At 35.0% G+C, this 13,466-nt stretch overlaps 1 protein-coding gene across 1 annotated transcript; it reads right to left on the bottom strand.

Moving 5' to 3' along the window:
* Positions 1 to 2,881: 2,881 nt before the first annotated feature.
* On the bottom strand, positions 2,882 to 6,924 carry LOC124363901 (glycine-rich cell wall structural protein). The gene is made up of 2 exons (XM_046819173.1): positions 6,849 to 6,924; positions 2,882 to 4,021 (listed from the first exon to the last, which is right to left on the bottom strand). The coding sequence occupies exons 1-2, from the start codon at positions 6,861 to 6,863 to the stop codon at positions 3,095 to 3,097; spliced, it is 942 nt and encodes a 313-aa protein (XP_046675129.1). The 5' UTR covers positions 6,864 to 6,924; the 3' UTR covers positions 2,882 to 3,094.
* Between the last annotated feature and the right edge of the window lie 6,542 nt (positions 6,925 to 13,466).

The raw sequence follows: 13,466 nt of genomic DNA, 5'->3' as shown, positions 1-13,466 counted from the left end.
CACGATACTGTCTACAAATGAATATGAATATTTTCAATTAAACCTGTTTCTTGTTTGCAAATAAAAGTTTTATTATAGGTCTCTTTTTGTGAAAGGTGAAATTTTGGGCGATTCTCGATATTGAAGTTTCGTTTGAACCGAGAGTTCAATTTACAAAATCACGTTCTTCAATTAAGTCTTATTCAACATTTATTACCAACGTTTTATTTGGTTCTCCGAATCTGACGGAAGAAATGTTTAAACTTCAGTTTTATTAAAAACGAGTTCAATACTGTAGTAAGTGTTTTTAAATTAGGATTTCTAGATTTTTTAGAATTTTCTTTAGTCTTTCTCGATATTACGTTCGGATATTTATAATGAAACGATTTCTTAGCAAACAATCTTGACTTCATTCACAGTTTTCATAATTATATTCACTACAATAATAATTATTACCTTAATTAAAACATCAAATTTTAATTTTCAATTATACCAATTTATAATGAATTATTCCAGAGTTTAGGAACGTAACTAATTCAGTTTTGAGTATTAAAGACATTTTGAAGTGGATACTGGAATCTTAATACATAAATGATCCCTTTTATAAATATTGTTAGTGATGTTGTGTTGTTGCTATGTTATGTTGGTTAAGTAAACAAATTTGTTTATAATAATAGCCTTCATATTTTCAATGCGTTTCATCTTTTATATTTAATATTATTTACGTTCTAGCATAAATCAATGTGTTAGACGAACCTCGGATCGTTCGCTAACCACCCTGGTGTTAGGATTTGTTGACCCCGGAGTATTTCTATTAAGAAATATATTTGTAAATAAACATATAAGGTAAATTTAACACAATATCGAAAACTTTAAGGTAACCAAGATATCTAAATCTGTGCGTAACTAAATTTAACACAGTATCAAAAACTTTAAAGTAACCAAGATATCTAAATCTGTGCGTAACTAAATTTAACACAGTATCAAAAACTTTAAGGTAACCAAGATGCTTAAAAATGTGCAATTATTTCCTAGTTTGCGAGTCTCACGGTCGGTTGTAAAAGTATTAGTCTAAAAAAACTATCTGCGAACAACATTGTCAATTGATGCGTTTAACTCAAACTTCCTCCTTCCTGTTTTGACCTCCAACAAAACAAACGTGGCTGATGATCGATTTCTTTCTTAGGGAAAATTCATGTATCTATATCAAGAAAGCCCACATTGTGTGCGTCTACAATACAAATTGGATTTCGGCTCGTAGACTTTTTTTAAATGTGAGACTTTCGGTCCCAGAAAAGTAGGCAAAAATAAAGGAGAGGTCTTCATGATTCATATATTCAAGGCTCTAAAATTCATGAAAAAATAGGAAAACGAAAGATGTTTTTTTTAGGGGCATACCGCAAGGATTACAGATTGCATAACTTTAAACGTTCGAGAATCAGAACACGGCGAGAGTAAATGAACAATGGACAGTAAATAGACGGTTATAAAGTGAAGAAGGGGAGGTACGCCGGTCGCGGGGTTATAAACCTGTGATTGACGGTTATTGGCCATTACGGGCGGAGAAAGTGCTGTGTATAATGAGAGGATGACCACACGGGGCACTGGCCAGACGGCAGGGCAGGCCGCACCGCCGCACCGCAGTAGTACACGCGCCCCCGGGGTCACACGAGCTTTCTAGTCCGGTCTACAGTTACGTAATCACAGACGCCGTGATACATTATTCAGGTATCCTCGGCAGTAACCCGGCCCAATGGGACTTGTGGGAAAGTAGTGGCTTATTGTGAGAAAGTATTTCCGATTCCTGCAGGTGAAACTTGTTCCAAGTTAATTGAGAGGTGGGGTGCAGGTTTTTTTCCACGAATTGACTGCAACTGCTTGTTAAACAAGAAAGTGAAGGTGACCCTTCCCGCACCACATCCCTTCCCTGTCCTCTGTTAAACCATCACTCCTCCTGAGGTCACACGGTTTAAACCAAAATATATTAATACCGATTGGCGAACAAATTTGGATTTGATTTGTAGAGTAAAGCCATCCATATTTTTTTATAAAAGGTTTTCAAATATACAAGGCGCTGAGGATTGGTCCATGAAATACAATTTATATTTTGTTGTCTAATATTATTTAACCATTGCTTTGTTACAAAGTTTGTGAAATTTTGGATTTCAAAAGTGAAAACTTCTAAGACAGTGTCTTAATTTGGGATTCATCCCAAAGGAGATTGTACGGGTATTGCAACTTTTAAATTTAAATGTTAAGAAGATTTAAAGTATTTTTACATCTGATGCATTTGTGTTTTTGAGGCATGAGACCCAAACTCGTTTACACATTCCCGCTAAAATATTTTACTCTAACCTTACTTTTATGGAATAGCGTTTAATAAGTTTAAAGATGGTATTTAAGCTATGATTAGTCACGGAATTACTGGATGTATTAAAAAGAAAACGTTTCTTCACGATTTTTACAAAGTCTTCTTGTTTAGTTGATTCAGATCATATATGTAAATTACTTGTTTCAATAGGAGTTTATCATACATAATATGCCACGAATTCCCCCCATGTTCTTAAGTAATAATTTATAAAAATTTAAGTTCTCTCTAGATATACAAATCTTACAATTGAAATATTTGCATTACGGTAACAGTATATAACATTGTAACATATATATAATTTACATATATACTTGTTAACAGCAATTTAAAATTTGGAGATAAATTTTTATTTCAATTGTTTGGTTCGAAAAGGGTTAAAAAAATAAACCAAGCTATATCTTAAATTAAGCATTTGCATGTAGTGAAGTTCTTGGTATTCGACCTCTATGATGGTATTTAATTTTAGGAGAATGAGCAAATTTCCATACATATTCAAGATTGTGGATGGTTTGAAAATCACTAAACAGTGTATTAATTTTTTTTTATAAAAATACATTTATTTGCCACCGTGTTTTTTGTTGCAAGGTAAAACACACACCTTTGTTATGATACAATAATATACAAATGCACCAAGTTAATTGATATAACCTGTACATGTGGGGGGCCAATCAGTGACGCCCCCCAGGGCTCGTCATCGTCCAAGAGTGCTGGGGGGCGCCACAGGCAGCTCAGTCATTGTGGGCTCTAGTAGGGTCCGCTAGCGCCGGGGGGGCCGTAGTTCGATGAGGGGCCTGATGGTCCTGTGCTTCCACCGTGTCCTCCGCCGATTCCTCCTCCGATTCCACCTCCGTGTCCTCCTCCGATTCCTCCGCCGATTCCTCCGCCGATTCCTCCTCCGATTCCTCCGCCGATTCCTCCTCCGATTCCGTCTCCGATCCCTCCACCGATGCCTCCGCCGATTCCACCGCCGACTCCACCGCCGATTCCTCCACCAACACCACCACCGGCACCTCCACCGACAGCTGTCGTCTCCTTCTGTGTCTTGTACCTGATGAAGTAAACCTCGGGCTTGGATGGCGCTGTAGGAGCAGCAGTGGGGATGGTGATCTCTGGTGCTTCCTCTGGCCTCTTGACCAACACGTAGATCAGAGTCTTCTCAGAATCCTGAGACAGAGCGGGGATGACTGGTGCGGTAGGTGTGGGTGGCGTGGGTGCCTTGATGAAGATGATTTTGTAATGCTTCTGGGGTGGTGGGGGAGGGGCAATTGGCCTTTGGGAGATGAACTCCTGTTCTGGGGGAGGAACGTGCACGTAGATGTGCTTCTGGATCAAGGGAGCCTGAGGGGCATAGCTAGAGAGGCCGAAGCTTCCACCGCCGCCGCCGCCGCCTCCGCCGCTCACGCCGAATCCGCCACCGAATCCACCACCACTGCCGCCTCCAAATCCACCACCGAATCCACCGCCGCTGCCGCCGCCGAATCCACCTCCGAAGCCACCTCCAAAGCCTCCGCCACCTCCTCCTCCTCCCAAGTAGCTGGAGCCGCCGCCCCCGAAGCTACCACCGCCTCCTGTGGATGGTACACCGTAGCTGCCGGACGGTGTGGAGGGTGCGTTGTAAGAGTACCCTGCCTCGGGGCGGGCAGATGCCAAAGCCGTAACGGCAGAAACGAGCTGTAACATACATAAACACGCATTCAGCGGTGATACACAAGTCAAAGTCTGAAACTATTGGAACGCAGTTACTTTAAATCCTACATATATTTTCATTACTAAACGGAGAAGGCAGGACAAAAGAAAGATTGAAGTGAAAGGAATCGACTAGGAATTTGCACGTGCGAATCTAATGACATGTATGTAAATTCAGATACGTCACTTAGAGAGGGAGAAAGTGTACTGATGTTGGTCTGGTAATGACAGTGTCGACCATCGACCTTCCCACCTCGCCTCTCAATGAAGTGTGGAATTGAGCGTGAGGGAACACAATGTAGGAGGAATGCCTTTTCTGTGTGTTTCAAATTGCATTATTTAGTATTTAATTTTGGAGGAAAGTAGTAATCACTCGTGAAATAAACAATTCTTATTTCAGGCCAAAACAACTCTTAATACAGTATAATAAGTGTGCAAGAATAAGTCGCTAGAAATATGTACTGTGCAACATTATTACTTAAGAAGTACGATTAATACCAAAAGCGTCACTTCTAACTATAATTCCTACAAAAGACTTTTGTTTTGATGGAGCACTCATCTACGGCACTAACAATATCGAATTTTTAGCTTCGTCCACACAATTGCAGCAATGTGTTATACATTTTGTCCACACCAAAGAGAAAAAAATCTGGTATGATATACAGTTATGATGATTAAGAGCAACTCTTTCTGCATTTGACTCTGCTGTATGATTGTACTGAAGTAGCTTTTTGCCAATGGCTCAAAGGGTACAGCGAAATTGATGAATGTGAAGCCTGGCTGCTGCTTTGATAGGTAACCGCTGAGCGATCCTGTCCTTACAAGCAGCCCGCCTGCCCGGTCACTCGTCACATGAACATTCGATTGAATAAGACTGGTATGTTAAATATACCAGTTTAGTGTGGATTTACAAGAGATCCTATGATTGCTGCAAATATTACACAACAGGCTACATCAACCTAACCCGTGTAGTGGTGGTGTGAACCTTGTCACTATGGAGGAAGTTACTTCCGTGAGAGTCGCTATAGTTCGCATGTCAAATCGCTGTCCCAGGTTACGTCACTCGCTCCGCTAGCATTTCATTGGAATAAGACTTGATACTCGTAAGACTTATGTATCAAACGCCGTTTTAGTCAAAAAGTTAAATAAAGAAATTATTTTTTATATATTAAGTATAGACTTTTGACTATGTTTGATTAAAAAAACATGTTTTGTAATCTTTGAAATGAGCAATATGAATTCATTCATTTTGGATGTTAATAACTCAAAATTCCAAAACTATTACGGAAATTACCGTACTGTTCGTGAACCTGTGATGAGTGATCCCGTTAATATTAAAATTAAATATTTGAGTTTAATGCAAAATTTGTATTGCGTACTCTTCGTTCAAATAGTTGTTATGTTTTTAATTCCATAAATTCCGTTTTGTGTAAGTGTTTTATAAGTGAATTTCTATTGTGAAAACAGTATATGAGTGGAAATGTTCACATTACTACTGGGCAAATTTTAAACAAACTTGTAAGTAAATGTTTACTCTCAGTATACGTGTGTTTAACAGATCGTATCCTGAACTCCCACTGCTAATATGAATGTGAACGCTCTGTAACGGTCAGTGGAGCAGGACACTTAGTGGACAGGTGTGAACTGTAACAGTGCCGAGTTTGTCACGCCTCAGCAGGTCGCATCTTCACTGTCACTACTGATCACGACTCTCGCCCATTCATCTCTAGCGTCTAATACCGTATTCATTCAAATGTAGTTACTCGAAATCAAACATGAATTTGGTTACTTGGACTGTGTCACAAAATTACTTCAAAAAATAGTATCATGTTACTATGTGTATTATAAAGTACTTTTTGGATAGTAGTTGAACTGTGGTTAATACAGTTTTACTCAGAATACACACTGTGACATTGATATTTAAAAAGGACATTTAATTTTATAAAATCTACGCAAATACAAAACAGACTATTCTCGTTTGTATGTTGTTTATTAATTTGATGTAATTGGGTTCTTCAAATATTTTAAATTACGCACTGAATTAAAAACTTCATTCCAGCATTTGCCATATGATATTTTACAGTAAATCCTTTTTCTGTAGTAAGTAATTCTCGGTATTTTAAGGAATATGCAATAGATTTTTCTTTTTGTCCAAAGTATTTTAAACCCTAATCGCCGACTATCAGGTTATTAGGATTTTAGTGGCAGAAACACTTAGCAAAACAACTAATATTCAGGTCTAAAATATCAGAGTACTACCAATACTTTGACTCCTACACTCGTGTGTTCATGGTTTTTAAAACTTAAATTATTAAAAATCAAGACATAGCAAACTAAATAGGATGTGTGTGTTCTATTAGTGTAAGTTGTTAAGTAGCAGATTGTTAGTACTTAAATAGTTACTAATAGATAAGATTTATAATAAAACTAGTATCACTAATTCCCGAAACAACTGCAACACGGACTAAGCAATGTTTTAAATAGGCATGGCATAGCAGACGGCTATTTCACGCTCGTATTAAAACGTTCCCTCTCCGCTCTCTGAATCAATTTTTAAATCGTGTTATTAAATTACTTTCAAAATGAACAATGTTCTGATTGATAAAAAGAGTGAAAAAACTAAATAGTTTCACTAGTCACATCTCATCGCCATTTACAGTCTTTAATTTGAAAAGTTAAACTTCAAGAATACTAAGAATGAGAATAAAATAAAGTGACACTGCTTATGATCGTCGGTACGCGGCAGGGTACTGTACTGGGCGCGCAACTATTGATGAACCGGACGGAACACTGACACTGTAACTGCACTCACCACAAACAATCTCATGGTAGAGGTAATCCTTGCACTGGCCACCACAGGAGACCAACTGATGCTACCATCGGCTAACTTTTCCCCTTATAAACCTTCCTCTCTCTCATCTGCCTGGCCGTCTTCGCGGAGAAAGAGGTGCCCCCTCCCCCACCCCACTACGCCCCACACACATTCACTTTTACGCCGGCACCCATCTTTGTATAATATGTTTTATAATTTTATAGATCTCATCTCGTTGTTGTTAAAATGACCATATAGTGCATATCCGGTTCTACGCCGATTTAAAATCCATATATCTATTCTATGATGACCAGGGCGACCTAGTTCGCCAAGTGCTCCTCAGCACAATTGTGTCATGGAGATTGTCGACTCTGTCTAACTATATGTCATCACATCATCGGCACTAATCAACTCCGACACCTGCTATAACTGTGGCACTTAGAGACTTCAGATTTAACGATCTCCGTGAAGCAACAATACAGCATTAACTTGTGGAATCTCAGTTTGATTACGACGCGGCTTTATTTAATGCATTGTCAGTAAAGTAAAGGTCACTTCGGTTAGGTAAACATACAATATAATTGGGTTAAATTAAATCTTTAAACCAGTTTTTTAAAAATAGGCGTAATCAGTTTATTATTATATCTTTCTTTGAACAATTTGCAAGTTGTTTTGAAGGAATGGCACGTTTGCAATGGCTGATGCCTTGAGAACCCAGTCTCTGTTATAAATTATTTTACGTTGGTATGTATAACCAAAAATTACTTCAGTTAGCCTGAATGTACGTAATGTAAAAATTAAAGAAATGTGTATTTTCTATTTTGAAGTAAATAATACATTTGTATTATAACAAAATAAGAGTACAATATACCAAGTAACACATAACAGACTTCATTGAAGTTTGCATGCAAACGTTCAATTCTATAGTTCAATTTATTCTCGAGATATCACCCTGAGTTATAGGCTTTGCCTTTGATGAAATAAATGCTATGGAGTGACATGCACCATCATCGAAATCGATGTTGCGTATAGAAATTAAGCTTCAAGTTTAATTTAAAGTCAATAGATAATTTCTTTCGCGAGATGTCGTTTGGACAGAAAGACACACAGAAGTGATCTTATTTCAGGCCATAGCGATATAGGCTCCGATAACGATCAACCAGTTATATATTAATTGTAAGCACTCACTGTAAATTTTATTTTCTCTATTGCTATGATAGTTGATACAGTACTAGAAATTAAACTGTTAAATATTCAAATCGTTGATAGACAGTCATAACTAGGAGACTAGACAGTAGACAGACAGCTCATTCAGATCTAGACAGTACATTGTAAGGAATGAATGGCCCCAGCACGAGCGGAGGTCGGGTGAAGGACGAACACTGGCCGTGATATCTGGTCTCACACCCGCTTAGGTCCCTACACGCAATGATCATCTTGCTCTAGTTGGAATAGTCTATTTGGTTATTTCTCATTATTGATTTGTTCCTTTAATTTTGCTGTAGCTATTATGTTTCTTAATAATCTGATAAATTTAAATATTACAGACATCGTACTATAAAACCGTAACTTGCAGGAACTTAAGTATAAGAGTATAATCTGGTTTTATTAATATATCTAAATGTAAAAAAGGCTCACTTATCACTAATTATAAAAATCAGTTTTTTTATTCAAACATTCATAAATGTTTAAATTGAGCAAACCCTAGCATATATTTTTGTCTTTTAAGTTCCGGATTGTCATATACAGGTGATACAGATACGCTTATGACTTATACTCTCAACTGACAGTTGTAAAGATTTCTCAAGTTCACCCACACATAGTGGATACAACTGACTATAATTCTTAGATCACATGTAGCTTTTAATTTTCCGATACTTTATAGGAAGGTAAAATTTTACACCTTATGCACTTAAAACTAAATTATTATCATGAGAATCAAACACTTTTCAACCTCTAATTGAAAATTTAATAACATTAATTTATATTACAATAGCTAAGCTATTACGGTTTTAATATTAGGATATTTATCCGTAAAACTCCCATTTATATAAATTCATTGAATATGAAATGTTATTTCACAAGTATTTGTTATTAAAACACATTTGTGACAAAAACGACCAAATAAAACTAATTAAATTACAAACAGAGAGGGCTCTTTGATCTATGGGTATTTTATATGTAAGGTGTAGGGTAAAGATCCGGGTTTGATTACTCGAGAAGGGAACACTTTATTAAAAAACGTAGTCTTGTAAATATTTATTTCTGTAATAAATGTTTTCAGATGCATAGATTGTATAAAGGTAATATAATATTACAATATAATAGGAACTGAAGGAAATAAATAGTAAATACAGAGATATTACTTTCACATCATGTAGTTATGTTCTTAATTTTTGCCTAGTGATCAGATGTTAAGTTCATACATAATAAATTGTTCTTTTTAATACCAGTTAATGCCATAGGTCAAGTGTTCTGAGATAGACAGAATTACTATGGCAGAATTCTCAAACGAATCACTATGACTTTAGGGCATGAGTGAGGGAGTCCTTGCGTTTGTAGCCGTATGTATGACATCATTCTTGTACACAAGGTATTTGTAGTTGATTCAACATAATCTGTTGGAAAATGTTTTCACTGAATCATATATTTATGTTAAGAAGATAATATGCCCATAATAGGATATGTCTTCTTGTTTTGCTAAGTGTAAATTTAGATAATGTTATTTTAAAATTTTTACAAACCTAACTCCTAGTTTTGTTACATGGCTGTGTCGTCCTTTTATACATGTTCAGTGTTTGTGATATGATAATGTAGGTTTGACCACTAAATAATAAGTATATACTATAAAAATTTAATTACATATGTACAACTATATTAGGCATATATAATTATGTCATTGCAAAACACTGTGTTATTTTAGTACTAGATATAATAATTACAATACGTATTTTGTGCAACTAATTACACCTTTATTACAAGACCCATTTCAGAAAATCAAATTGTTTCTTTTTATTGACGCGGTTAACGATAATTAAGAAGAATACGCCTTTTAACACTTTTTTCTCTGTCTACTGGTTCTTCTCTGTTTATATTTCTTACTTCTAACAAACACTGTTCGAAGCAACTTTACTAACGATGTCTATTTTCACAAATTCCATTCTCAAGAGTTCAACTAAGAGTTTAATATTATAATTTCTTTACTTTTAAGTTTGATATTACATGAGGAAAGGTAATGTCTGTCATGTCACTGTAGAAATCTAGATTTTGAACTGTTACTCTTACATGTAGAGAAGGATCGAACTGGAGGGAAGACGAGATAAAGGTTAAGAGGTCTTCAACTTTTTCTGTTTACTTCAAAGAAGACAAGTATTGCAGCTGAGAAAGTGTGTCAAGTACATTTAACATATTATCGAGGTACCTATTTAGTATGACTCAATCATTAAGTATGACATCATAAAACAAGTATACGTAATTGGTGAAGGTCAAGAGTATACATTATTGAAAACAATTTCATTTGATAATAATAAGTAAATGAAATAAAAACATTTATGGGTCATTTGTAAATACCCAATAATTAATATTCATGCAATTTGATGCATAAGAAGTATTACGGTTTGTGGGAGCATGGTTTTAGATCTTTTAAATTATGAATTCGTTTGTATAATATTGAACCACGCCTTTGCTAACTAGCCTATCCAGAGTTTGATGACGGAGGAATAATTATTTTCTCACAGAAAATGAAACATTGAAATTATTTAAATTGGGCTTTACTAAAGTAATCAGTTCAATTTGCATTGATCAAAAGATGGGTAAATTTCAGTTGATAAATATAATAGACTGAGACCATAAATGACTGAGCAGGTCGAAGACAAAATACTATGATGCAGATGAAGGACATTGATGACTTCGGACATCATAGTGTTGAAAATGATCTGGGCGCTGAGTGCTGAATGCCTACGATCATCATTATAAACGTAGCAGACTATTTAATCGAGCATGTAAATCTATCAAAGTACAGAATATAATAAGTACATATTGATTTTACCTCAGTTTTTTTTTCAAACCCTAAAATAATACGTTCTATTTGTGAAAATTAATATGATATTATGTACGTTACATTATTTTTTAATAAAATAAAATGTCTGATTAATATTTTATCAGTTATACTTTCGAAATCCTAATAAGTTATCTTCTAAACCCATTGATGTAAGAGTTTTAATCAATTCCAGACCTGCTTCTTTCAAAATAACTAATTTAGTAAAATAATTCTTTAACACATCTTTGAAAATTCCTAACATTCATTTAATTACTACTTAATATTACAATAATGCCACAAGTCTTTTTACCTTCTATCTATCCAAATGCATTATATTTCATGATGAACGAAACGAATTTTATAGTCATAAAGTAAAAAGTTTATTAAACGTGTAAGTGTAGGAAACGCGTTAATTAAACACGTCAGTGGAAGACTTATTAATTTTTAACACGATTTTAATATGAAAGTTTAGAGTTATTGGTGACTTGTACGAGTTATTTAGAAAAATATAAATATATGTTATGTCTGATATTATTGTATTCTGATTAACACTGTAATATGTCACGTTCTTATCAGTAGATTTTATCAACTATTACCAAATTTACATACATATATCCATTATATCTTTTGAAATAGAATGACAAATTTGTTGATTATGATTTTTACTTTATTTTCAACTACTTGGGTCCCAACGTATTGTTGCTGTTGTTGTGTTGTTCTTTGTTAATGGATATAACATATACTTGTAATTGTTCCAGTATGGTGAAGAATTTAAGAATAAAAATTTGGCCTTGCAGGTTATTACAAAAGTTAACAATTTTTCAACTCTTATTATTTCCAATCATTAAAGATATACTGAGCCAAAAGATGAGAGACATGCAATGTATGGCTGCATCTTTTTTAAGTTATCCTTCGTTAAACCTAATGAGGTATTAAACATTAGTGGTGGTATATGTACGGGCAATTCACACACATACAGACGGTTTGTCACTGGTTCAAATTCAGCAACTCGCTATTAATAGCATATTAAAGTTTTAAATACTCCTTTCATAATACATACATTATGAAACATTTCTAAAATATTTAGTATAAATTATAAAAATGGAATACTGCATGTTTATCGGCTTTGTTAGTGGTTATACCCTCAGCAATCCTTAGTATTGTATTTTATACTCACGTCGGATATTTATTCATAATACTAATATTACTGATCTTGAATACAATAGTAATAGTTCACATATTATTGTAATTATCCGCTGCTTCATTATAATTATTGAAATCACTGCCACAATGGTGCATCTACAAATCTCTATATTTTGTTATCTTCTTTATCATGAAGGTGAGTTGTAAGAACATTTGTACATACTGGTAATAGGCATCTCCAAATTCATATCTATTGTTCTCATCCTTTTTTTAGACAGCTAAATCTTGGAAGTTTCTGTTCGTACTGGGCACGGGAGTAAACCATATTTGCACATTACTTTATATAATATCAATTTTGTCCACCCGACGAAAATGCTCCATGCACTCTCTGCTATAGAGGAAAGTCAGTATGTGTCAGTGCACAAGCCCAGTATTTCATGAACCACATAAAATATTTTTATTTGGTACTTGCAAGTGGACTGCAAATCCTAATAGATATTCTTATCAGTGGTTAGCCTATCTCTGATAGAAATTTGTTCTTGGGAGTTGTTTCTACCCCTAATACACACTGTTCCTCTTATTAGGTATTGTGATTCAGACCCCTAAATAAAAAAAGTTTTGTTCGTTAAATAAAGGAGACAAATATTTGACAAAATGTATAGTTTCTATACTGTAAAATGTATGTAAAACAATATACTATTTCGATATTTAATTTAAGATAGAATTATATACAAATTGATTGACAAGTAAAACGAGCAGAGAGAGTTATTGTTAGTAAGTACTTCACATCACAGTTTTCTATGTTATAAGTATAAACTAATCCACTGGGTTGCTCTAATCTTCTTAAAATGTAATAGTCCAAAGAGCCGAGATCCAGTTTACATTGTATAAGCACACGACCTGGAATAGGAATTTCTCCAGAGAGAGGAAATAGTCGTCTGCCAGGCTAGTTATGGTGGATCGAAATGTATCAAACTATTTATAAATATAAAACTGTATTTATTTTTTATATCATCTTGTCTTAGTTCATTACAGTTAGAACCAACCGTCACACACGTAAACACACGTTAAACCGGGGTCAGAGAACCACATACAAGACCAACTATGTGGCGACTTTCTATCCTTTTATCTAGTGTCTGACGTTTATATTACTCTTATTTATGTGCCTGACGATCGTTGTAAATGTGTCAAGGCAAGAAAAGTTTTACACGAGAAATAAACTATTGTCTCATATTTTAACTCTTTTGATATTATCCTCCCACTTTGCCTTCCACAAAAGTTAGCGCGGATGAAGATTGATTTCGTCCTTAGGAGAAATTATTTCCTCTACCGATTTCAAGAAACCCTAGGCACACAGCCTAAACAATGGAAATTGGCTCTCTGCTCTAAGATCCTGATAATGTTTCGCACACATTTGTAAACAAGATATTCGTAAC

Source organism: Homalodisca vitripennis, chromosome 5 (assembly GCF_021130785.1).
Source record: "Homalodisca vitripennis isolate AUS2020 chromosome 5, UT_GWSS_2.1, whole genome shotgun sequence".
In the NCBI taxonomy this organism is placed as follows: domain Eukaryota; kingdom Metazoa; phylum Arthropoda; class Insecta; order Hemiptera; family Cicadellidae; genus Homalodisca; species Homalodisca vitripennis.
This window is presented reverse-complemented; position numbering and strand designations above follow the sequence as displayed.